The following is a 24,573-nucleotide window of genomic DNA, read 5'->3' as shown; positions in this document are numbered from 1 at the left end:
TTTACACATATCGCAATGTGTACGACTTCCTTTGCTTTGCAGTCAGGTTCTTTATTTCTGTGTGCACCGTTCTGATGGGTTGGATATAAATTCATTGTACATTTAGAAAGAGAACAGCTCCATGCAGTGATTATACCGTCAGTGCTATATTTAGAATAACATCAAAACACTTAGCTGTTTTGTTTTAGTTGCCAAGTTAGCATGGTATTGAAAGGCAGGGTGGGCTTGTCCAGGGTTTTTGTGCTAGTTGGCTTCTGTACCAGCTGCAAAAAACAAACCGCTTCTATGGTGCTTCTGTTTTCTAATGAAGAAGTAGAGTAAATAGCAGAAAAGTTAGCTTTTTCATTTTTCGAACACAAAATGTATGTATGTAGAGTATGTCAATGATTGATTTACCAGCTCTGTCATAGTACGTCCGTAATTCACCCTTTAGGTTTGCTGTACATTCTGAGTATGGGTTTCAAATGGGGTCCCATGGGTATTCGCTGTGGTATCTGTTATTGGTACTGAGAGCTCAGTACTTGGCTTTTGGTAATGAGGGGATTAAAAAAAAAACTAATGCATCCAAAAATTCCTGTTATTGCCCTTCCTAAAAACTAAGATCTAGGGCTACTGAAAAGTTGAAATCTGCTACTCAGAGATTTAGATACTCGCTGTCTTCTTACTTGCACATTGGGTTCATGGAGTGGTGTAAATCTCTTAATAGTCTAACACTTAAACAAATCCCTCCAAAAAGTGATATGTAATCCCTAAATCTATTTTTGAGTGTGTGGCATCATGTCTCGCTGTATACTGTTTCTTAACCAAATTGTTTTTGTAACTGCACTGAAAGGTTTCACCCTACACTTTCTAAAGGGGTAAAATCCTGCAAGTAAAGGCACTGGAGGGTGACAACTCTTTAGGCTCCATACCCAGATTCTCCTCCGATATCAGCCCTGAGTCGATTATCAGAGGAGAATCTAGCTTGTGAACAGCGCTTGTCACAGATCCATCCTGGCGTATCCATGAACAACGAGCCATCGCAATTAAAGTGGAGAGGAGAGAGCGCAGCAAAGGTGCCGCTTGGTCGTTTTCCCCTTCCCCTCTCCATAGAGCAGAACGGTGCTGTATGTACAGCGCTTGTTCATCCATTGTTCAGTCTTTTGTCGTTGGAAAGGATCATGAAAGACCCTTTACAACGACAATTATTGAACGTGCATACGCAGCCTTAGCCACTGGCTTACAATTAGCATCAGCATAGCTGCCTGCTATGCAAGGTCATGCAGTTAGCGGCTGTTGTCTGATAGACACGATGTATCAAAATATTAGATCTCAGCCTCACAGGTTTACTTATTCTCCTGACCCTAAAAGTCCAATTGCAGGCAACTAACGGCATTGAATTCCTAAGAATAATGGATTCTTAACTCGTAGGGCCAGGCTAGGTTGGATACCTCTGCCCTGGAGGACAGCAATACATTCATTATTTTTTGTTGCCTTTTTGCTTTAAAAGTTATAACCGTAAAAAGTCACAATGTCTAATTTTTTTGCAGCCTTCCCATGGTTTGGCATGGATATTGGTGGAACGCTGGTTAAACTCGTCTACTTTGAGCCTAAAGACATTACAGCAGAGGAAGAACAAGAAGAGGTTGAAAACCTAAAAAGCATAAGAAAATACTTGACTTCAAATACGGCCTATGGTAAAACTGGAATCCGAGATGTCCATTTGGAACTGAAAAACCTGACCATGTGCGGCCGTAAAGGCAATTTGCACTTTATCCGCTTTCCCACCTGTGCTATGCATAGGTTTATTCAAATGGGAAGCGAGAAGAATTTTTCCAGCTTACACACTACACTATGTGCCACAGGAGGTGGGGCGTACAAATTTGAAGAGGACTTTAGGACGGTACGTAGAGGAAAGGGTACAGTTTCTCCAGTGGTTTAATAATTCGGTTTCAGATCAGTTATTACAAATATATATTATAATATATAAATCTCACATACCAGTTGATGTCTGTCAGTGTTTGTCACTTTAATTGTCACCCAAGCAAAGCTAATCATTATTAGTAATAGAAAGCATTATCCTCTACATCAACCCTACTAAGGGGTGTACATGTACCATACACAAAGGAAGGTGACTAGGTAATTGGACCCATTGAAGAAGAACATCAAAAGAGCTTCAAGTTGATACTCACAGTTCTTTACTGATATACTATACTAAGTCATTAGTAAACACATGACAATGAGCCTATTTGTATGTTGTTGACATACAGCATTTTCTAGTTTCATATATAATAACATGTTACTAGGTTGGGCGACAGATCTCACCACTATGGATTCTTTACTTTCCTATTGTCATAGTGTCTTCATACAATTTTGGTGATTCCTTTACAATACCATTACTTGAAAATGTAGAATATGTTGGCAGTGTATATGTGCAATATTAATCAGTGTGTTGTATGTAATCAGTTTAGGTATGGCAGGGTGAGATAAGAGAGCTGGAGTGTATCTCAGAGCAATGGGTTTGTTTATAAAGTGTACATAACAGTAAATGACAAGCACATGTCATAAATTGCACAGGCAAGCACTGGAAAGGTGTTTGATCTCACTACTTAAAAATCAATGTGTTATATAGGTATGTTTATATAGGTTCAAAATGTGATACATTCAACATATAGGGTTACAGCTTGGACTATTGAAGGGGGATTTGCTTTTTGGGCCATGTGGCTTCCAACAATGAAGGGGAATAATGCTTACTCTTACTGATTTATTATAGGAACAGGATTTTTCTGTGTTTAATTTGAGTGAGTCAATAGTAATTGTCACTGTACTTTCCCAGCCCCTACGTACTGGGACACTATTTGATTATAGTTTTACCTTGGTGTTTCCTCCCACAATCCAGTAACATATTCGTAGGCTAATTGGCTACAGCTAAGAAATTTTTTTTGTTGACCGGTCTGACTACTGTGGTATAGTCACATCAAACAAGTTCTAAGCAGGTTTTGTTCTACCTGTTTGGAGTGATTTCCTTGTTTAGTAACTGGCAACACATAAAAGCCTAGCTGGGATTATTGCTGTTTCTTATGTACGCAACACATTGTATATGAAAAGTAAACAAATATGAAAGATAATAATCAGATGCAATCCCAGGGTACTGTCAGAATATAGATAGGAAAATACCCTGTTAAATATAAGTCCTATTCATAAAATCTATACAACTCATTTATTGTTCCCTAATAGGTAAGTAACTTGTTTACAAAAGCTTTACTGCCTAACAACAAATAACAACCCTTAGGCTATGTTCACACTGGCCATTTGGTTGTGGTGTGCTTTCTGCTTCCTAGTTCCAGAAAACAACTGCCTCTGGGACGACGCTATATGAAGCTTCTCCCGCCAGCAGCTCCATAGAGAACGAATGTCAGCTGTCAAACATGCAGACATTGCTTCTTTAAGAACCAAAATAATTGACAAGGTGGCTGCAAAGGTGCCAGGGGCTGGTATTTGTATGGGATTGCTCGATCCCAAGCCGGTTCTGTATTTGCTCTTTGAAACTGGTAAAACAATTTACTATTTACCCAATAAAACTCATAAAACCTCTACAAAATTGCAAACTATAGTCAGCTCAGAACCATCTGAGAAGAAACAGAGATCCCCAGATACATTGTATATTAGTATGTGTTTATAATTTATTCCTATCAAAATAATATCCCAAGTATATGTAATAAACACTTTGCCAAGCTTTCCAGAAAATTCACATATAACATTATCAGTGTGTCTCGATTAGATCAGAGGTTCCTAACCTAGGCAGAGTCCAATTAATAGCTTGGGATGGGTCCAATCAATACTGGAGGAAGAAAGACGTCCGTGCTTTGCATTTGCTGTTTGACCCTTGCCTCCTCAATCCTTGATCATTAACAATCTAAGCATTACATTCTAACAACCTTTTTTATTTTATTATTTAGAGATTCTGTTTAATTTCCTCATAATTTTATTTCCATAGCCCTGGTTATGAATCCTAGGTCTAGATTGTTTTGTCATGGCTTCTTCATGTTCCATCCTTTTAAGCTGAAAAACATGACCTATTACTGGTTTCTAAAAGCCAATTTGATATACAATGCTCTTTGTGAATAAAACAGGTTCATGGACTTCAAATTCAGGGAGAATTTGGCTTAGTTGTTGTTATTTTCACTTGAAACAAATGACCCCGATAATGTTTAGTAAACATTGAACCGTTGATGAATGTCTGCCCATAGAAGAAAGGATACAACCTTCCTTGTGTTTTATTGAGAATGACGCATCCCTAATGTTGAGGTGTTGTCTACATTCATTAGAATAATCCTTTGCTTCTTATTTAAGACAGACGGAACGGCAGTTCATGCTGAAGCTTGTTGCGTAGCAACTAAATGAGCATGAAGGGAGCGTGGAACCGGCCTAGCTGGTTGATTGTATTTTTCTCCAGCCTGACAAAGGAACCGTTTGGAGCAAATCTCAAAAGGCTGCACAATGCCAGAATTAAAAATGCACCCACATAGCCTGCAGTAGATGGTTACTAGATGAAGGGACATAAAATCTAGTTTTTATATTGGACAAAAAAATAAGCTTGACTGGAACAGTTCAATTGTCTTTTTTTATAATGTAATTCATTAGCATTCATCTTTCATTGATGGCGTTGTCTGAAGAAAGAGGGGATCTGGTTGTTGGCAAAGTCGGGATACCAATATTCCTTGAACTGATTTGTAAAGGAGAAGGGTATATAGGCTACAGAAGACCAATTTGCCTCCAGCTGGACCTGGCCTAGCCTGTGGGAAAGCTGGCGTAGCCATTATTCACTGCTTTTAGGGTTTATTGAACCCAACCCAAGGTAAAAAATTGACTGCTTGGCTATGTATGGTAGAAAGCTTCTAAAGGAATGTACAGGTTGCACAAGCATTTGTGTCTAGGAGGAAAGGACATAGCCTAAATACTTGCACATGCTTTTGTTGCTGGTTTATTTCACCCAAGACAAGTTTCATTTAAATAAAAATTTTTATCTTTTTTTGCTGAACTGTTTAAAACTTTTTCATACATTTTAGGCGTGAATACACTTTCTGTATATCAAAGATTGCAGCTCTCCAAGGAGCCACTTGCTGCATTCTCTCTAAGTTAGATTTGTCATGGAAAGAGTGGCCCTTTAAACCAGGATGTGGCAGGTGGCCCAAATATGTGATATAGATACCTTTCACCTAGTCCAAAGAATAACAGGGACGCTAGGGGAAAGGGGAGATACAAAGGTGCTTATCCAAAGCTGAAATTGTTTTTATTGCATGAACTGATCCTTTATTTGGCACCGCAGTTAGTTTGCGCACATAATTTTGCTTAGCGATTCAAAGTCTTGCATGTACTCTCTGTTGTGCTCTGTTTATATGTGTTCTTGTTATGCAATATCAAATATGTACAGGAGAGCAAAGTGCTGTCAGCTCGTTCTTTGCCCTTGTATTTGGAGAAATTGTCTCCTCTGCTCTACTTACACCTGCTTATTTATTAACTTAAATGTTTCTCTCTTTCTAGATAGCCGACCTCCAGCTTCATAAACTGGATGAACTGGACTGCTTGATCCAGGGCCTTCTCTACATGGATTCAGTGGGATTTAATGGACGACCAGAGTGTTATTATTTTGAAAACCCAACAGACCCAGAACAGTGTCAGAAGAAGCCATATTGCCTTGACAATCCTTACCCAATGTTGCTGGTTAATATAGGGTCAGGAGTCAGCATTCTTGCAGTGTATTCTAAAGACAACTATAAAAGAGTAACTGGGACCAGGTACTTGCCTTGTATGGGTTATATCATATAAAGATGTATCAAAGGATGTAAAAAATTAGGACTACCACCACACACATCAACATTCATGTGCATTCTGATTAATAACCAGGAGGACTTTGTGCCTTATTGTGGTCAGGCGGCTTTACCTGCATTTTATTTTTGTTGATTATTTACAAAGCATTTTTATGCAGTAAATCAATACATACCTCTGTACCTATCACTTCTCTACAAAACGACCCCCATACCTGCAATTTCTTCTAATGGATTGTTTGCCCATAAACTGTTCTTTGTTATTTGAGGTCCCTGTGACCTGTGAATTATTAGCAGTATTCTGTTTATTTTTGCACAGTCCACTCAAACCATAGGAAAACGAGACAAACATTTCTGGCTAAATAATCCTTTTAAATTCCTTTACTTGTACAATTCAGCTAGTAATATAGGGTCCTTTATTCACATTTTTATTTCCTAATCTTTCCAGTCTGGGAGGTGGAACATTCCTTGGCCTGTGCTGCCTACTGACGGGTTGTGAAACATTCGAGGAGGCTTTGGAAATGGCTGCCAAAGGGGACAGCACAAATGTTGATAAACTTGTGAAGGACATCTATGGCGGGGACTATGAACGCTTCAGTCTTCAGGGCTCTGCAGTTGCATCCAGGTAATAACCATGAAGTGATAATCAATACGGATACAAAAAAAATAAAAATTACACAATGTTTGTAAACATACATAATGTAAAGCAACATATTACCTGACTTCTTAAGAATACTAGTCATAATAAAGAATATCAGCAGGAAACCTGGTCACAGCACAGACAGTTTTAGCAGTTGATCAATTCTGAAACACCCTTAAGTAAGAGCAAAACCATGCATTATTTCCAAGTATTGAAAGGATAATGGCCACAGCCTTTTACAACTAAATAGTTACATAGTGTAAAAGCATTATTATGCATTAGTTGTTGGCATTGACATTAAACAGGCTGCAGTTGCAAGAAACTGAACTTAAGGGCTTCTTCTAAATGATATGATGAGGATTATGGCAAACAAGGAGAACTAAAGTAAAGAGGGATATTCCTTTGACTTCAACTTCATATGCCCAGTGGGTTGGTAGAATTGTAGGGGTCATATAAATGGAAGGAGGTTCTGGGACGTATACCAAAAAATATTTTTCTATATCCGTGATGGTCTGGAAACCCTCTAGAATGAGCTGGGGTCTATGGCAGGAAGAAGGAAGTCCCGCAACAACCTGCTCAGTTTGGATTTTATTCTACTGGTATGATTACTCAGTGTAATGACAGGGTTAGACTGTTAACTAAATATATATGCTTATATATTAATGAGCTAATGGCAGATGGAGTCTACCAGTTACTGCTAGATTTAGATCTTAATTAGCCTCTGCCATAATACAGCTGCCCACGTCTAAACAGAACAAAAATCAATCTGTACATCTCATACTGTGCTGGCAAAGAAAATGACTGCTAATTACAGCTTTAAAAAGTGTCAATCGATAACATGGGGTAGGTGTTACTTCAGTGGAAAATGCTGAATAGATCAGGGTCATATAACCCTCATATCATAAATTACATCCAGAGTTTTATCCATGGAGAGAACAACCAGCTATATGCTTATCAATTACCCAGCCATGCAAAACGATCTTCCTTAAACTACTCACCTCACTATTCTACACTGCAAACCCAAAGGAAAGTATCCAACTATTTATCTGATTACAGCAAATTACATTGAAGAGTCTTGATTTGTGTATGTGTATTCCCCAAAATTGCCTACTCTTACCTTTTTTATTACTAATTTGTATAAATAATTCAGGTTTGCACATTGAGAAAGTGCATCCCCCCCTATTACATAATTGTAGGCAGGATTCCTGTGTCCTTGGGGTGTAGGTATATTATGCAATAAAATAGGCCATAAGTGAACACTATTATAGCAAATAAAAAAGGTGTAGGCTAACCAAACCAAATAAACATTACCAGTGCAAAATATTTGGAGTTTAGATGCAAGGTAAGTGTGATTGGGAGGGATAAGTACAGGTTTGGGACTAGTAAGGCAGGGAACTAATATAGTAATAGGTGAGAGTACAGGAATGGGAGACAGCATAGTCTATGCATATTAGGCAAAGGCTGAAATCTATGGTATCTGGATCCTGCAGAGGGGGAATAGATGCCCTCCAGCAACCAGGCTAGTAATGATTAATAGTATACAGCCATTTGTAGGAGGAAGACACCTGCTGGAGGATATTTGAATCCCTGGATAATAAATTATAAATAATAAAAAATTACCAGTTATGTACAGAATGCTGCTCTGGGTCCTGTAACGTATTTCCAGGCATTTAAATACTGATGATTTTAGCTCAGACATTCTGAGGTTTAGTATTTAAAATCTTTTAAAACATTGTTTTTGATTTGTAGGATGAAGAATAGGGAGAGGTTGTATATTTGTAATGTGTTCTCATTGGTTAGCTGTAGCCAGTACCTAGCCCTTTAATTATCCACATAATCTGTATTATTCCTGAATCAGCAAATAAATCTTAATTGACAGCTATGATAAATATTGTGTCTAATGTTTCTCTTTCAAAAGTTTTGGCCATATGATGAGCAAAGAAAAAAGAGATACGATAAGCAAGGAGGACCTGGCAAGAGCCACTCTGGTTACCATTACAAATAACATAGGGTCGATTGCCCGAATGTGTGCCCTTAATGAGGTAAGAATCAGGTCTTGCAAAGATCAACATCAGTGACGTTTATAAGTTTACAAATGTTGTTTATGTATACCATTTTTTTCTCCCTGGATCACCCAGGTTCACCTATGTCTATCTTGCCCAGTCTTGGAGATCTTTAATCAATTAGGCTCCATGTGTTCGGTTGTTACATGGGCGGGTTATTGTGCATTACTTTCAAATAATTATTTTGCACACCAAAACTCAGTACTGCTGATGATAATCTGCATTAGTACCATAAGGAACTGCCCAAAAGTACATCATGTATTCGATAGAAAAGCTGGCTTATTTTACAAAGCAGTAAAAGTAACAATGCAGAGGTGCAGGACTCTATAGCAATTAGTTGGATTAAAAACCATTGTGCGTAATCACTGCTCTTTGCACTGCCTTATTAAATAAACCTGGTGGCATTTATAAAGTCCTGACTGAATATACACAATTGAATGCAGCCCTGTATATTTATTGAAAGCAAATTTATATAATATATATAGGTCCCCGGAATTTACCTTTGTATCAGCCTCCTTCAGTCTTTGTACAGTAGAGCTCAGGCTGAGTGAGGCAGCACAAGGAGTCATGCAATTGTTCAATTCTCCTGTACTAGTAAGCTTATAACCCTGCTGCTTCTCCTTTCTCTAGACACAGTGTAAATCTCAGAACTGGCTGGGCAGAAATACAAATCCTTTGACAATTTAAGGACTCCAATATTTGCACATTATTTGTGTATTTAGAATATTGTCAATTATGTAATAGAACAAAATTCTAATAAAGCTCTGAACAAACAGGATGTAAACTTTTTGGAGTAAAGAATCAAGTATAGAGATTTGTATCCTGTACATTATTCCAAAGGAAACAAATACTGTGGTATTACTTTTGTAAACTTATTTTTTCTGTTTATTTGTTAGGCAAATCATAAAAACAAATACTTTTTTTCTATTGTTTACTGGGGCAGATTTTTTTTTTTACCTGGACTGTGTCTCTCTAAAGATACATGTAGGCAGCTGCTGGGAATATTGTGCTTGTTTAAACATAAAACAACATTATGATTTTAAAGTTTTTTTTTATTCTAGTTTTTGATATTGCAAAGAAATGACAACTGTTTGTATGCATTTTATTTTGTTTAAAGTCCTTGGTACCAGATGATTTTTTGAAATTTAGTACACCTGTGGAAGCCAATGGGTTGGTGACCAAGGCACTAGGCACTTTACATTTATCCAGATTTTTAACACTGGGCAGAAGTCACAAAATAACTTTCTCTGTATGCTAATATTTTGCATATATTCAGTGAAATACTGTAAGAATCTACAGAGAAAAATTCTCATTTGTTATTTATAGCCACTAACATGATTACTGAACAAGTTTGTCAGTTCTGTATCATTCTTGACTACATCCAATTTAGACATGCTTTTTTTTTTGTTGAACTACCCCGGGTTATGTTTTTTCTTTTCATTGCTGTGGGCGTGAAGGTACGTATGTCAGACTTCCATAAATCTGTTTTTACATGCATCTGTGTTTTTTAGTAGTTCTGCACCATGTGTATTTGAATTCAGAAAATATTTTCATGTATCATTTAGTGTAAACATCCCCAGCAATAGGATATTCTCCTCTTGCTTTCAGCTTCTTTACAGTGTTGCCTTGTTGCATGGAGTTCAAGCAGCATTGTACAGGGCTATCAAAGCATGAGGAACTTCAGCAGAACCCTGCAAGAAAACTCCTGTATTTTTTTTGTATTGTCTTGTTGTTTTACATATTTCTCTTTTTTTGTTGTTTTCTAATAACAATCCAATAACACTACAATAACCCAATTCTTTTTTTTTTTTCAACCGCCATCAAACATTGCATTCACTTCATTGCAAGAAACACTACAAATGTTCCCATTTTTACGCAGGAGTGACTGAAGGGTATAGCTAATATTACCAATTACAGGATATGGTAATATAATGTTCTTCCATTCCCAAGACATATTTGGAACTGAATTTTGCTTCTTTTATTCAAGAGACAAACCTCAACATGTATCCACCCATTTCTCCTGAGAATAATGCTGGGAATCGTATACTTGCACCCTGTACAGCAACTACTAGTGCATTGGTTAATGTAGCAGGGATAGAACTGCCTCTGCTAATAGCAGTGGCACCTTGAGAGAGCACTGATACCACTGGACCTAAATAGGTCAATGGTCAATGACGGAGGGAGCTGGCACAGATAATGGAGGAGAGACAGCTCAGCACAAACTTGATCAATAATTAGTTTGGGATTGTCTGCTGTAGGTCTATGCAGAGATTATATTCGTCTCATTAGATCCATGCTAGTAACATTTTGGCCTGACCACTGCTAACCGGGAACAGTGGGGGACCTGTATCAAGCAAACTGGTGACAAATTAGACACATCAGGCTACCTGTTAGCAAAGCCTGTGCAACACATTTTGTATTTGCTTTCCCTAAATCTGTTATGTAGGCAGGAAACTGACATTTCCCAGAAGTCTGTAACACAATAATCATTAGAGATAAGACCATTTTTATCCAAGCAGATTCACAATGCAGTGGTCAGGAGCAGGTTTCATTCTGTCATGTTAGATCAGTAGATGAAGAAATTTTGTAAATTAGGCTGTGTGATTATAATAAATCTACACTGCTTCTCTGCCTCCGTTTATGAGTTCCTTGTTTAGGCATTCACAGATAGATCTGTGTGTATAAAGGACAATTTTGCTTAGGGAAGCTTTCCTTAAGGACTATTTGACATTTATAATTTATTACTAGGCTTACACTGGATCTGAAAAAGATAATTTTTTATTATTTATTACTAGATTGTTCCTTCTGACTCTTCAGTGTTACTATGCCCTCATGCATTTTTACAATACTGATCCTTGTTTTGTTGCTCCCCTATTGTTTTCCATGTAACTGAATGATTTAAAAATCTTATTCTTATCCTTATTCATATCATAATCCATGCTCTCTGTTCATTATACCATTTTGTTCACAACATATAAATAATAATAATATCACATTATTTATAGTCTGTTTATATTGTTTTATTTTGTGTGTTTGTAGCCAACCATGATAATAACATTCATAGCTATGTTATGTATTATAGAAAGAATAATTTTGTATAATTTATGTCTTTCTTAGTCTGCACTTCTAGAACATTGACAGAGTATTATTTGTGGGGAACTTTCTACGAATTAACATGGTTTCAATGAAGCTGCTATCTTATGCCATGGATTACTGGTCGAAAGGACAGCTGAAAGCCCTTTTTCTTGAGCATGAGGTAGGGTCTTTGCTTTATTTGCATTTGCTCAGTTTAAAATCTGATATATGATGTTTAGGTCAGAATGTAAAAAACCTCAATTGCACTACTATTTTTGGGGCAACCTACAGTCTGGATGTTGATCTCTCTCACAGGAGGCAGTTCTGTACATTTCCCCTTCCCTTTCTATGTAATTATGTAGACTATCAATCACTCCTTGTCAGGACAAGATGTTACCTGGCAAAAAGACAAATATAATATTACTATTGAATCGTTTTTATGCAATATTCAGATTTAAGCATTTCCCACCAAACCTTGACTTTACTATGCCAATTGATTTTTGTATCCTGTGATGTGTTGAATATTTTTCCTATGTTAATAATAATAAACAGGATTTATATAGTGCCAAAATATTACGCAGCGCTGTACATTAAATTGGGGCTGCAAATGACAGACTAATACAGACAGTGACACAGGAGGAGAGGACTCTGCCCCGAAGAGCCTACAATCTAGGAGGTGGGGAAGTAACACACAATAGGAGGGGGATATGTAGTGGTGGGAAATAGTGACGGTTTTAAAAGACAAAAGAAGATGGGTAGGCAAGTTTGAAAAAAATGGGTGCTCTTTTAAATGAGCAGAAAGTGTGTGTGATGAGGTTATGAGTGAGGAAGTCATTAGAAGGTCATTGGAGCAGCTGGGGAGTATTTTTTTTACCAGGTCAGAAATGTAAGTGGGACAAGTAGAACCTTTTACATTCTCCACAAATACAAACAGAAACTACTATACCTAAAGCACTCCTATTGGAACAGTCTATTGTTCTTTCCTTAAAAACTTATATAAGGATTGAAAAGGACAGACTCTATAAAACATGGAATGTCTGAGAAAATTAGTTTTAATGAATAGAGCCCTTTATGAACACTCCCTTTTTATGTGAATACTGTAACAACATTGGTATATATGCGCTAAAGATTGTTAACTTACCTTTGCCAAGAGGGGCATTTGTTATGTCTTTACTATTGCTCTTTATGGAGCATGTATGACCATTATGCTTCCACATATCACTAGCATTGGTGGTGCTCCATGCTCTGGGAACCAAAGTGAAATTTATCCTCTTAGAAAAAACTTTGCCTTTAAAAACCATATGATAGATCTTTAACTGCATCTTACTTAATCTGGAAGTAGTAATAAAACCAATATGCATGCTTAACCTCACAAATCCTTTCCATGGAGTCTCTGAATAACAAACTATATTATAGGGGTACTTTGGAGCTGTCGGGGCCCTTCTGGAGCTGCTGAAGATGAACGACGATCACTAAGAAGATTGTGGGTGCAGGGACTGCATACCTCAAGGCTGCTGTCTGAGAGGCTTTCTCTTTCTAACCTTCCAAGAGATGCACACAAAGCCATTTCACACCTGTACGTGGTATCTTGTATATAGAGAGCAGATTCCTTTCAACAGACACTGAAAATCTTGTACATATCTGTATATTTTATTGTATAAACCAACTTTGCAACATGGCCAAATGTTCTGTAGTGATTTTAGCACTAATTTTTATGCAGTAATTATTCATATTTATATCTCTTTTTTTTTTGTACATAGTCTTTTAACCTGCCCGATGACAGGGCTGCTGCTGTTTTAAATAGAGATCTCCATTTTGAATTTTTTTTTTTTTGGTCATAACATCTGTTAGTTGAACTGTAATGCTAAACTTCACTAATTCTCTGTTTGGGACTCTAAGAGAAAATTGTCATCTTGTTGAATGTATGGCTTTGCAATTTTTGTGTAGATTGGTCCTATGAATTCCTATAACTGCTTTCTGGGTCCTTCATATATTTCCAATACAAGTTGGTTGAGGGAAAAACAATCATCCACATTTGGGTTAATTCGGTTTGGGATAATGGGGGGTTGGGGGGTTCTGCTGAGTAGTGAAAAAAGTGTAGCTTTCCTGTCTCTATCATTTTTATCAATTTTTTTTTTAAAACTGCTTTTGCGTTTTTATATCTAATCTTTATATCATTACTTGTATACATTTTTATTTTTTTAATAAATTTGTAATGCAGGGTGCTTCCAAGACATATTAGATTGCCCTCGTTCTCCAAAAACATTAAAAATCGACATGGGGCGATATGAGCATATATGGGGCATATCCTTCCCCTGACTTTGAATTCCTGCAGGGTCTTTTCTTTATACACAAACTACCCATGCTATTTATGGTGTAGTCGATTATCTTGGTGCAGAAAACCTACTTCTCTGTCTCGAAAATGCCACCTGCTGTCTGCAACTGAAATATGTATTGGTAATGAATCTATAACGTTTTTATACATTTATTAATACAAACTAAATAAAAAAAAAAGTAGGTACATAACTATTATACATTCCCTAAAGCGGTTCAGCTTATGTTGTGGGCTACGTGGTGTTTGCAGTGTTTGTCCTGCACTAAATTTAAGAGTCTGTGCTGAATTAAATGTGTTCTTGCTTATGCGAGAGTCAGTGCATAGCTGATAGCACTGTTCATCATTTGCCATGCAGAGAAAGGAAAGCTACATTTTTATTTATATTAACCAGGCAAATGGTTATTTACAGCTTTGTTATGTGTTGAAGACTCATAGAAGTCTGGCTTTTCAATAAACCAAAAATGCTGCTTTTGCATACATTGCAACAATTTGCATCTTGAGTGATCTAACACGTTCCCTGCTCCATGAATAGCATTGTTAACTGGAGCCCTGTGCAGGAGACAAGTTTGACCACTGAACACACAAACAGCCAATGTGTGTGAGAGCAGTGGGCTGACTCTACAGTGTGCTGCCTATACACAAGGCAGCTTTGTATAATTCAAAGGATAACTGCAATTTAGTGCAAAATGTAGTTTTCCTGGTTGTTCCCTTCCCCTGACCTAATTTAATCCATGCTCCTCCAACACAAATGTATACTCATTGCAGTCAAGCCATAGAAAATCTATGGAACTTTAATATGCCAGTGTGACCAGGAGACCGCTAGATGTAAAGAACTCCTACCACCAGAAGCTTAGTTTATTCCAGAGGACAATCTGGTTAACTGAACGTTGTTTTCAAGTGCGGTTATGCTTCAAAGCACTAACATATAATTGAAAAATGCCATATTCTTTTCTTATGCATTCTCTCTGTAATGTCCCCAATCGGGCACCTGGAGGTTTTTGCACACTTCTGCAACAGTCTTCCAAACCTTGCAATCATGGTGACATGCTGGACCATTCCAAAAGGCAAATCTTCAGCACTTTCTGATAGCGATAAAGCATGCTTCCCTCTACTTAGCTTCTGCATATTAGCTAGGGAGGCTGCCTATTGTTAGGCCTAGCACTTTGCATCCAATTCTATCGCTACGCAGAAAAGTCTGAGCTCTGCTTGCTAGAATGCCCCAGAGTTTACCCGTGATAGGAGGGTCTGGGAATCTTCTTTAGGCATGTTCACCTCAATGTGCCTATACTGCATAGCTGAATTTCTTTACCCCATGTCAGGGTATGTTTAAAAAAAAGCTGACCAGTTCTTGGACACTATAACATAACAGTCCAAAGTGCAGAGACCTTGTGATGCTTGCAAGTACTTTTGTTAGTTTTCAAATAAATCCCTATGCACAGTTTTGGCCCATTTGTTTCCAGGTCCAAGCTTTACATAATAATATGTGGTCCAACTCAAGAATAAGCCCTACCTGCTGCACACTGAAGCTTTGAAATTGGTGGACATTGATGGCAGAAGGGAAAGGCCTTAATATTAAGCAAATGTACATACTAGGCTGGGAATCCAAAGGACTAATGCAAGAACTGAAGGTCCTTGCTGTTACCCAATACTTAAGATCAGGTCAACTTTACTTTTAATTTTCTGTTTGAAGGCTTCTCTTTAAATTTATCTTGTCAGGGGTATAAAAATGACGAAAAAATGTTGGAAAATAAAACCTCTATTCAATTGTACGATCTTGTTGATATTGATCACTCATTGATTTACACCATCTCATGTGAAAACACTTGAATTGATATTTAATGACTGTGACCTTGTTTTAGGAAATTTTATTATTTTTTTAACATGTTTTCATATGCTGAAGCTTAATTCACTGCACTTAATTTATGCTGGTGTCTAAAAGAGAGAATATTGAAAGACTGTTACCACAGTCGGTTAATATGATGTTTATTTTATAATTCAAATAAAATGGTTATTAAACACTAAAAGACATTAAATGTTCAAATTGACATGCTGTGTATATTTGTGTAAATTGGTAATCACTTATTACTATTATTACTATTGCTACATTTGTATTCTTCTGAAAATGGCAAGAGCAGAAAATCTGTTTTTAAAGGGCAAATTGACCCAAAACTGTTTAGTTTTTAGATCAGTGGTAGGCAGTAGGTTTCTGGCAAAGCCTTGGCCCTAGCAGGAGATCCCCCACTCCAGACATGGCTATGACGGGAAACTTGATTTTTCACATAATAATTATTGCCGTCTTGAGCTTTCCATCCCCTGAGTAAAATGTAAAGATATTTGATATTTCTGGGCTTAGCCTGACATAGCTGTACCTGGAGTATGGGAAGAGCAACAAAGACCTGGTGGGGGATTGTAGCCTGCTTTTACTAAAAATGACTTTGTAGACTATATACACACGTTAGATCCTTTCCAACTAGAAAAGATTAAAAGATGCATGAAAGAGTGCTGTACGTACAGCACCATTCTGCTCTATGAAAAGGGGAGGGGGGGAACCAGTGAGAGGCACCCTGCTGTGCTCTCTCCCCATCACTTGCATTGTTGATGGCTGTGGATCCGCCATGATTCTTATGTACAAATATATATATATATATATATTTACACTTGCACACATATAGGTAAAACAGATAAGCTTATTGTAAATAATCTTTTAAAGCCAATTCATTGGCTGGGCTGTCTAATGAACCAAAAAGTAGATGCTTATCAGAGATCTGCCTGTCCATCACAGTTACTTCAGGGCAATAGTCTAGATAGGCCCTAACTAAAACTTTGCTTTGGTGTATAGTTTATATTTAGGCACCCAAGGGCAGTTGTGTTCACAGTGGTTGTGCCATACTGCTTCCTGATGCATGTCATACCGCTAAGATAGCATGTGTCTCTGAAAAATTCTATTGCAGTGGTTGCCAACCTTTTCGGACTGGCAGACCAGTAAATTTGCCGGCTTCGGATTGGGAGGGATTGTACAGGGAGTCAGGTGTCTCTCGAAGGGGAAAAAGTAGGAGAGTAGGCGGATTGTGTTCAGAGACAACCCGCCCACTTCCCTAAGCCTGGGATATGTAAACGGAACATGGTACACAGCTCTGGCCGGTGCTTCCCTAACCTCGTCCTTGTACTGTATATAGGTGCTTTAGATTGAAAATAACTAAGTATTCAGCAAGCTTTACAGGGTACTAATAAAGCTTTAGTTGTCTAAATAGCAGTCCTCACTCTTAGGCTTCAGGTATATATAGACCAGTTCCCCCCAAAAAACTTACCAGTCCAAGATATGGTGGCTACTTCTACCACCTTTTAAAGATGACTACAGAAACCTGTTAGAATTACAGTACTGCACCCATTTAGAGGGGGTGGTTGTGAGTACAATGTACAATGAATGCACATATATGTAAAAGCTCATGTGTCTGGCAAGATCAACAGGTATTTTTTCACTTATCTCAAAAATAACAAAACACTTTCAATACACTTTAAAGACTACAAAAAGCTGTCCAGGTACTCTGTAAAGGGCACACATGGAACCTGTATATGTAATACAATCATAAACACGTGCTACATAATAAAATATGAAAATTATAATAACTGACAATATATGGTACAATAATAATATGGTATAATTAAAATAACTGCATATGGTGAAATTTTACTGTAATTTACCTTCAATAATGTAATTTATTACCCTTTATGTTTCCATTGTATATATTTGCCTTACAAAAGAAAATCTAAGGAGTATTTCTCTAATAGTTCAGAGTTCTAAAAGTTCAGATATCCCACATACAGGCAAACATGCCCATGGGCTCAGAATTATCCTTCTGCATTGGCATGGCTGTCTCAGACACAGCAATCACAGCAATTATTTACAGCTATATACAGGCATTTTTTCATATTGGTGTTAAAAATGTGAAAAACAGGATATAAAGTTTCACTAGCTTTCAACCTAAATGAATTTCTTAGGTATTTATGTTTGAGGAAATTAACAAAATTGAAGGAGACGAAAGAGGTTTCTGGCTCAGAAGTTTTCGGTTTAAATCTTAATTATGTATTGATACGTTTTAGTTTCATACATAATTATACAATTTACATAGTATCCAAAATGTATCCCCAGTCAAGTTTAGTAGTCACAGGACTGGGATGTTTGGTACTAGACATAGATATTCTAACCAATAAAGTGAGATGAGTTTTATTCAAAAAATAAGCCCGGCGCGTTTCGCCAGTATGGGCTTCCTCCGGGTGTTACTATACGGTCTATACAGTGAATATAAGCATAAAATGTGCCCATACTGAGTTAATAAACTGGCCAGAATTGTCTGGGGTATGCCACACAGGTGCTGTCTTGTCTACCCTGGAGTGTGATATCAAGGAGAGTTTTCAGTGCAACAGGTGGAAAAGTCACTACAAAAGTGATTATACTCTCTGTCCACTGGAGCGATTGCTGTTCCTGAATCCTGGACTGCTGACCACTGGCAGTTTCTAAAGCCAGTAATTGCACCACTACCAATAAGATGTACCAATCAATAAAATAGATTCAAAGTGCCCCCAAGCTGTCCAAGGCTTTTAAAACTGACTAAAGAAACCATTCCTGATAATTTGAATTACCAAATATAATCTTTTTTGTATGCTTTACTTAGGCTTTATTTACACGTGTGTGTCACAGCCACATGCGGTATAAGAAGAATGCGTTAATGGAGCAAACTGCTTTACATGCAGTGCATTGATCTGTACAGTAGAGGGCCACAGTGATACCCCACACCTCACCATACAAACCTTACGTTGTAGTGTGCTGTCTTGGTAAAAAGTATTGTGATGTGATATTTTGCTTTTTTTTACAGTGCGTTGGCATCAAATTATTATAAACATGCTGCCTTTATTGCACTGACTGTGTTAACTGACCCCTACGGATACTGAATTTTTCAGTTTTTGGTGCAACTGTTTGACTATTTCCCCAAGAAGCAATAGTTTGTTGCATATATTGATATATTCTGCAATTCTAGCCTTGGAATTACTTTGAGGATAGCAATGAAGCAGAAGTTGAGTCATTCATATTGCTGAAGTGAATAAAAAGCAATAAGTACATCAATTTTTACATTACCCAACTATGGGGTGTTCCACTGAAAAGGTTTTCTTAACCTATCCGGATATATTGCCAAAATGTTTTGTTTTTAGTACATGTGTTGCATAAGAGTGTTTTTATTTTTAATGTAATGACCATTTCTATAGTTTTACTTTAATTGTTTACTAACGTACTTTGTCTTTGATAGTTCGAAAAATGGTTTAATGTTTGAATGTTTTCATATTCTTCCATCCTATCTTGCCTTTCCTAAATTGTGTTAAACACAGTTTTTAATTTACTTTAATTTCAGCATCAAAATATTTTGAGAGTAATAACATGTTTGTTCTAATGTAAAAGGTTTGTACAAAATGTAAATTAAATGTATCATAATTATCAACTAATATTTGTCAAGCGTTCATCCGCTTCAAAATAAAACATACAATGGTTAAATAATTTGTGCTTTTTTGTGAGTTTTCAGAAAGTGTATTGTATTATCTCACTAGGAAAAAAATTCTGTATAGTGTATAATGTACAGCAACATTGTAGAGTGGAGGAGGGGAGATGAGCAGTCCAGATTTACATATAATACATACATCACTGTATGTTTATACCTTATTTATCACTCATGGTATACTTAGTATAGTGGTAGTTGGGCAAATTTAACTAAACATATTTTTGTATTGTTGCTGTTGTATCCTATCTTGTTGATACCACTTCCTCAGTGGGAGAACATTTGTGACCTAATAAGAAAGATGTATACAGTTTGTTCTTATTAGGTGCCAGAATAGTGACAACACTTGTGATGCCTATTGGTAATTGCAACAGCTCCTGGTATGACAAAATTAATTTGTAGTTCTTGGGAATGTAAGAAGAGGTGTGTACCTCCTACAATATATAGTGGTCTCATTGTAAACTAGTAAATACAGAGAAATTCTGGTAGAACTGTGTAAAAAAGTAAAACAGCTTCTATTAAAATAAAATGCTGTGCAATAATGGTGATTTGCGACAGCAGCACTGAGAAGCTACTAAAAGGGATGACAAAACTTTTAAGATAAGAGCCTCGATCTCTCCTTCAATATAAAACTAACCCTGCCTGGAATTATGGAATTTTGATGAAGATAGTTCTTCTAATTGTAAAAGTTCTTGTTTAGCTTCAAAGCTAGGCTAATCAAAACCAAGACTTAGAATGAATACCTAGTCTGTGGCCTATATAGGGAGGGGAGGTGTTTTGCCCTTCTCAGACAGGTATCACATGAGTGCCCAAGGGGGAAAGTCTAAGCAATTCCTGGTCTTAACCAGGGAACCCTGGTAAACCTAATGGCCACCAGGCTCAGGCTCACCCCACCTAAATAGGTAGGACAGAGGGGGGCTCTGGTTTAGAAATAGCTGGAGTACAACAGGAAAAATCAGGGAGCAAACGGGTCCAGGCTAGCAGCAGATGGAAAGGAAGTGCAACGACAATCAGGGCTGGTGCAAGGCACAGAGGTAGTCTAGTTACAGCAGAGGTCAGGGCTGACAGGCAATCCACGTCCAAGGAAAGGTCAGGACAGGCACAGGTATAATCCAAGTCCAAGAAAAGGTCAGGGTCATTGGCAGCAAAACTACAATTTCATAGGAGCAAGGTAGCTTATGCAAAGTCATAGAACCTGCCTCCATCACAGCTGAGGGTAAAATAGCCCCTGGCCCTTTAAAGAGCCCTCCTCATTGGGCTGCATCCATATATGCATATCTGACCACAAATGTGTGTGGCCAGGAAACACAGCTGTGCAAGCCCTTTATATATTCGCAGGGGATGTGGTAAAGAACATGTACCAAGCCCAAAAGTGTAGTGTGTACTGATGTGGGAGGATGGGATGGGGATCTCATAGATAAGGTGACAAGAGGACTGAAATTTATTGGGTGCTATGGGTGGCTATACATGCTCAATTTACTTTGCAGCCACACCTGGGAACACTCTATCGAAAAAACAGATCTCCAGTTACATTTTCACTGCATGGTGAAAATATTTTAATTTGCCTACTCATCCCTATAAATCCCTACCTCTCTTTATATGTCATAGGCTGTACTGCAGACCTGCACAATAAGAAGCCTCCCAGTGCATTAGAACAGACATAGTTAACAGGTATATAGCATATCAAACAAAATTTAGATTTAAGCTTTATGCCGTAATGCCATGGTATAATAGCTATAACAATATATATTGCAGTCATGGTTTAGTCACACAACAGTATTTCCCTGCATAATTAAAGCTACTATGGGTTTCAAATTCCAACATCTAATAATTGTAAACAACCATCTGTCATATTTAATAGTCATTTCCATATGTGTCATACAAGTATCTGTACAGAGAATGTCCTCATCTGAACTGCAGTGAATCAAACCTATTAGGTGATGAAACATTCTTACCAGGCGCATGTGATAACATGAGTGAGGAACATAGCAAACCAAGGTATTGTCACTGGAGGCTGCTGAATAGTGTTAGTCGAATATCTCACTATTTGTTTCGACAGCTATTCGATCTAATAGGGAGATATTGTTCGAATTCGAACACCATTAAAGTCAATGGTGGAAGAATTTGGGTTATTTTTAGGGACTGTCAAGAACTGCAAGAGCAATCAGGGGAGGAAGGCTGACAGCTCCGCTCCCCTGATTGCTCTTGTAGCCCTTTACTAGTTGTATGTGTTTTTGGATAGAGTTTCTCTATCCAAGAACACAGGGAGTCCTGTATTCCTGGATAGAGAAACTCTATCCAGGAATAGGGATAGTTCTACTTGATTTGCTGAGGAAAGCCAATCAGAGAGCACTAGAGGTTTTGAATGGGGAGACTTGTCCCCATTTAACCTCTAGTGCTGCGGATTGCACAATGTACCCAATGAATGCAACTGCGGTCACATTTATTGAGAAGATCCCTAAGGCACTAGAGGCTAAATGGGGAGAAGTTTACCCATTCATTCACCTCCAGGGCTCTGTGATTGGCTGAGGAAAGGATTTTCCTTTCCCCAGCCAATCACAGAGCACTGGAGGTGATGAATGGGGAAACTTGTCCCCATTTAAACTCTAGTGTCTGGGAATCCCACACTGACAGGAGGATTCCCACGGTTGTGCAGCTATGGGAATCATTCTGTCATTGTGGGATAACCTGTAAAAAAAAAAAAAAGTTAGTTACACAAATCACACACAATCAATTAATTACTTTAACATTCATTTTTTTTTTTTACACATTTTTTTCAACACGAATTTGCACCGTAGAATCCCGTGTTTTTCGGGTCAGTCTATCCAAATTCGAACACCCATATTCGGGTCGAATATAAGGACAACCCGAATTCGAACACCAACCCTACTGCTGAAGGGTGTATAGAGCTCTAAAATTAGACCATGTTGCCCCTGACATGTTTTGGACTTAATCAGGGGTGCATAAAAAATTTTTAGTTCATTTTGTATATTAACAGCCCTTCCGGCTTCCAAAACCTATACAAAGCAGTTTGAAGACCTATACAGCTTTTTCATTACAAACATTTAAACAAAAGTGCAGAACTAGCTTGGATCAGACATTACTGAGAACAATTACATGGGCTACATACAAACATCAAAAAAACATGAGAAAAAAAAGAGATGAAAAGATTTTGTATTGAATGAATGAGGCACTTAATAAAGAGGCAGCTTGAATGAACTATGCACATGGAGATTGCTAACAGAAGGTAGGTGACAGTTCAAAGTTCATGGCATACCCTTCATTACATGTAGAGCAAACACTGCAGATAGGAATGACAGATAAAAATAATTAAAGACTGACAAAAGAGAAGGTGTCAGAGGTAATTATTAGTATACTGGTATTTACCTTTCACAGATGAACAACTATGCTTCACTTTCTCTGGAGACTTTCTCATTAGGTCCTAAGCCACAGCAAACAGGGTCTGCTATTAGGAAATGTATAGGTGCATTGATATACATTAGAGGTCATTTAAACATGCAGACAAAGATCTATCTATAAACATTTCCTGTCGCCTAAAATTCACAGTTATTAGAGGCGTCCATCAGCAATCAGACAAACATCTAATTAATTATGATCTGTTGGCCAAGCAGTAGTCCTTACCAAATGCTCATAGACTGCAATCACTTCCCAACCCAACAGTAACATTTGCCTGTCTCTAGAAGCATTTCTCAATCAGGTATGTGGGACCCTAATGTTCCTCCAGAGGTTTTTTAGGGGTTCCTTGATCAAAGGGCAATTTGTGCCTTCCAGGTCAGATTCATTGATAGCAATGGTCTTTATGGCCATCAGTAAGGGTGACAATCTACCCACTGGCCAGCATTGACCACAATGCTAAAATACTGCAAGCATTCAATATAGTAAATATAAAAGGGATTCCCTGAGTGTTATTTCAAGGGTTCCCCTTTTTTAAAATAGTCAAGGAAGCCCGGTCTAATGGTTTCCATAAATCCCAAAGGGTGGGTATACTAAATAATCTGTTTGCCACGAGCGGTCACTACGAATGGCATCCAAAAACCAGGAATACCAATATTTGATGCTGCTGTTTCATTTGTATTACTAGCTTTAGGCAACACATGGAAGAACCTCATTCTGGCCATACGTTAGGCAATGACATAGCCACTTTTAGAACTTTATGTCTTGTTTTATAATAGTTATAAACAACAACTGAGAATCAACTGAAATTGCTGCAGCACACTTTAAAATCCATGCTGATTCACTTTCCAAGTAGTTTCTATGTCATGATCAGGAATGGTGTTGCAGAGCTGATAATCATGGTGATAATCATGTAGTTCCAATATGAAAAACATTATACAAGCATTTACCATATCCCTTCTATCTAATGACAGGTCTACTAGTCACTTATTATTATTATTATTATATTGAGATTAGTCTGTGCTAAGTTTGAATTTGATTTAGAGATGTCAGCTCTTATTTGCAGCTTTAATCTCCAATTGCTTCTTATGAACAGGTAACTTCACTTCTTCCTATTATAATGGCTTGGGCTGTGGCTCTGTATGGACCAGATATGACATTCATCCATTTGGCATGTCCTTTTGGATCCCACAGATTTCCTGAAAAAGGTTGCTGGTGGTTTCAGATAAATGATGGACACCAAAAAAAAAAATATTAGTAAATTTCTGCTTTTCCTACAGCAGTGATATGATTTCTTACTTGAATTGTTGTGTAGATGGCACTGACTGTGGCATTCAATGACACTGGTTTTATTAATAGTTACATTTTCCTGATTGTTACCTTATTGGAATCTGGATGCAGAATTCAGTAACTTTTTTGAAAATACCTGTAGCTGACAAATATTCCTAAATTAGCAGGAGGTTACCATTTTGTGCGCTTTTCTTTAGGAACGTGTACCTATGTCAATGGCTTATCAGACAGATTCTACCTCTTCTTCCTTTTTTACAATGTGCTTAGTTTAGTAGCACCATTTTGTTCTGAATGACATAGTACAGTAGTCTAGAAAATAATTTCATGTCTGACTTTTTTAAAAAAATGTTTAGTGTTTTTTTATGTATTTTGCTAGATGTATTGCTTTCTCAGGCAGGAATGT

At 37.5% G+C, this 24,573-nt stretch overlaps 1 protein-coding gene across 3 annotated transcripts in view; it reads left to right on the top strand.

Moving 5' to 3' along the window:
- The window catches only part of PANK1 (pantothenate kinase 1), a 31,921-nt gene extending 12,453 nt beyond the window's left edge, over positions 1-19,468 (top strand). For 2 of the 3 annotated variants that reach the window (XM_072425167.1, XM_072425168.1), the window contains exons 2-7: positions 1,530-1,882; positions 5,524-5,777; positions 6,256-6,432; positions 8,366-8,489; positions 11,641-11,766; positions 13,002-19,468. In XM_072425167.1, coding sequence (XP_072281268.1) covers positions 1,530-1,882; positions 5,524-5,777; positions 6,256-6,432; positions 8,366-8,489; positions 11,641-11,766; positions 13,002-13,061 — 1,094 coding nt within the window. In that variant the 3' untranslated portion in view covers positions 13,062-19,468. Of the gene's footprint in view, positions 1-1,529; positions 1,883-1,913; positions 4,838-5,523; positions 5,778-6,255; positions 6,433-8,365; positions 8,490-11,640; positions 11,767-13,001 lie in introns of those variants that run through there. The other variant, XM_072425169.1, reaches the window with a different exon arrangement.
- The last annotated feature ends 5,105 nt before the right edge of the window (positions 19,469-24,573 follow it).

This window comes from Pyxicephalus adspersus, chromosome 10 (assembly GCF_032062135.1).
Source record: "Pyxicephalus adspersus chromosome 10, UCB_Pads_2.0, whole genome shotgun sequence".
Taxonomy (NCBI): domain Eukaryota; kingdom Metazoa; phylum Chordata; class Amphibia; order Anura; family Pyxicephalidae; genus Pyxicephalus; species Pyxicephalus adspersus.
This window is presented reverse-complemented; position numbering and strand designations above follow the sequence as displayed.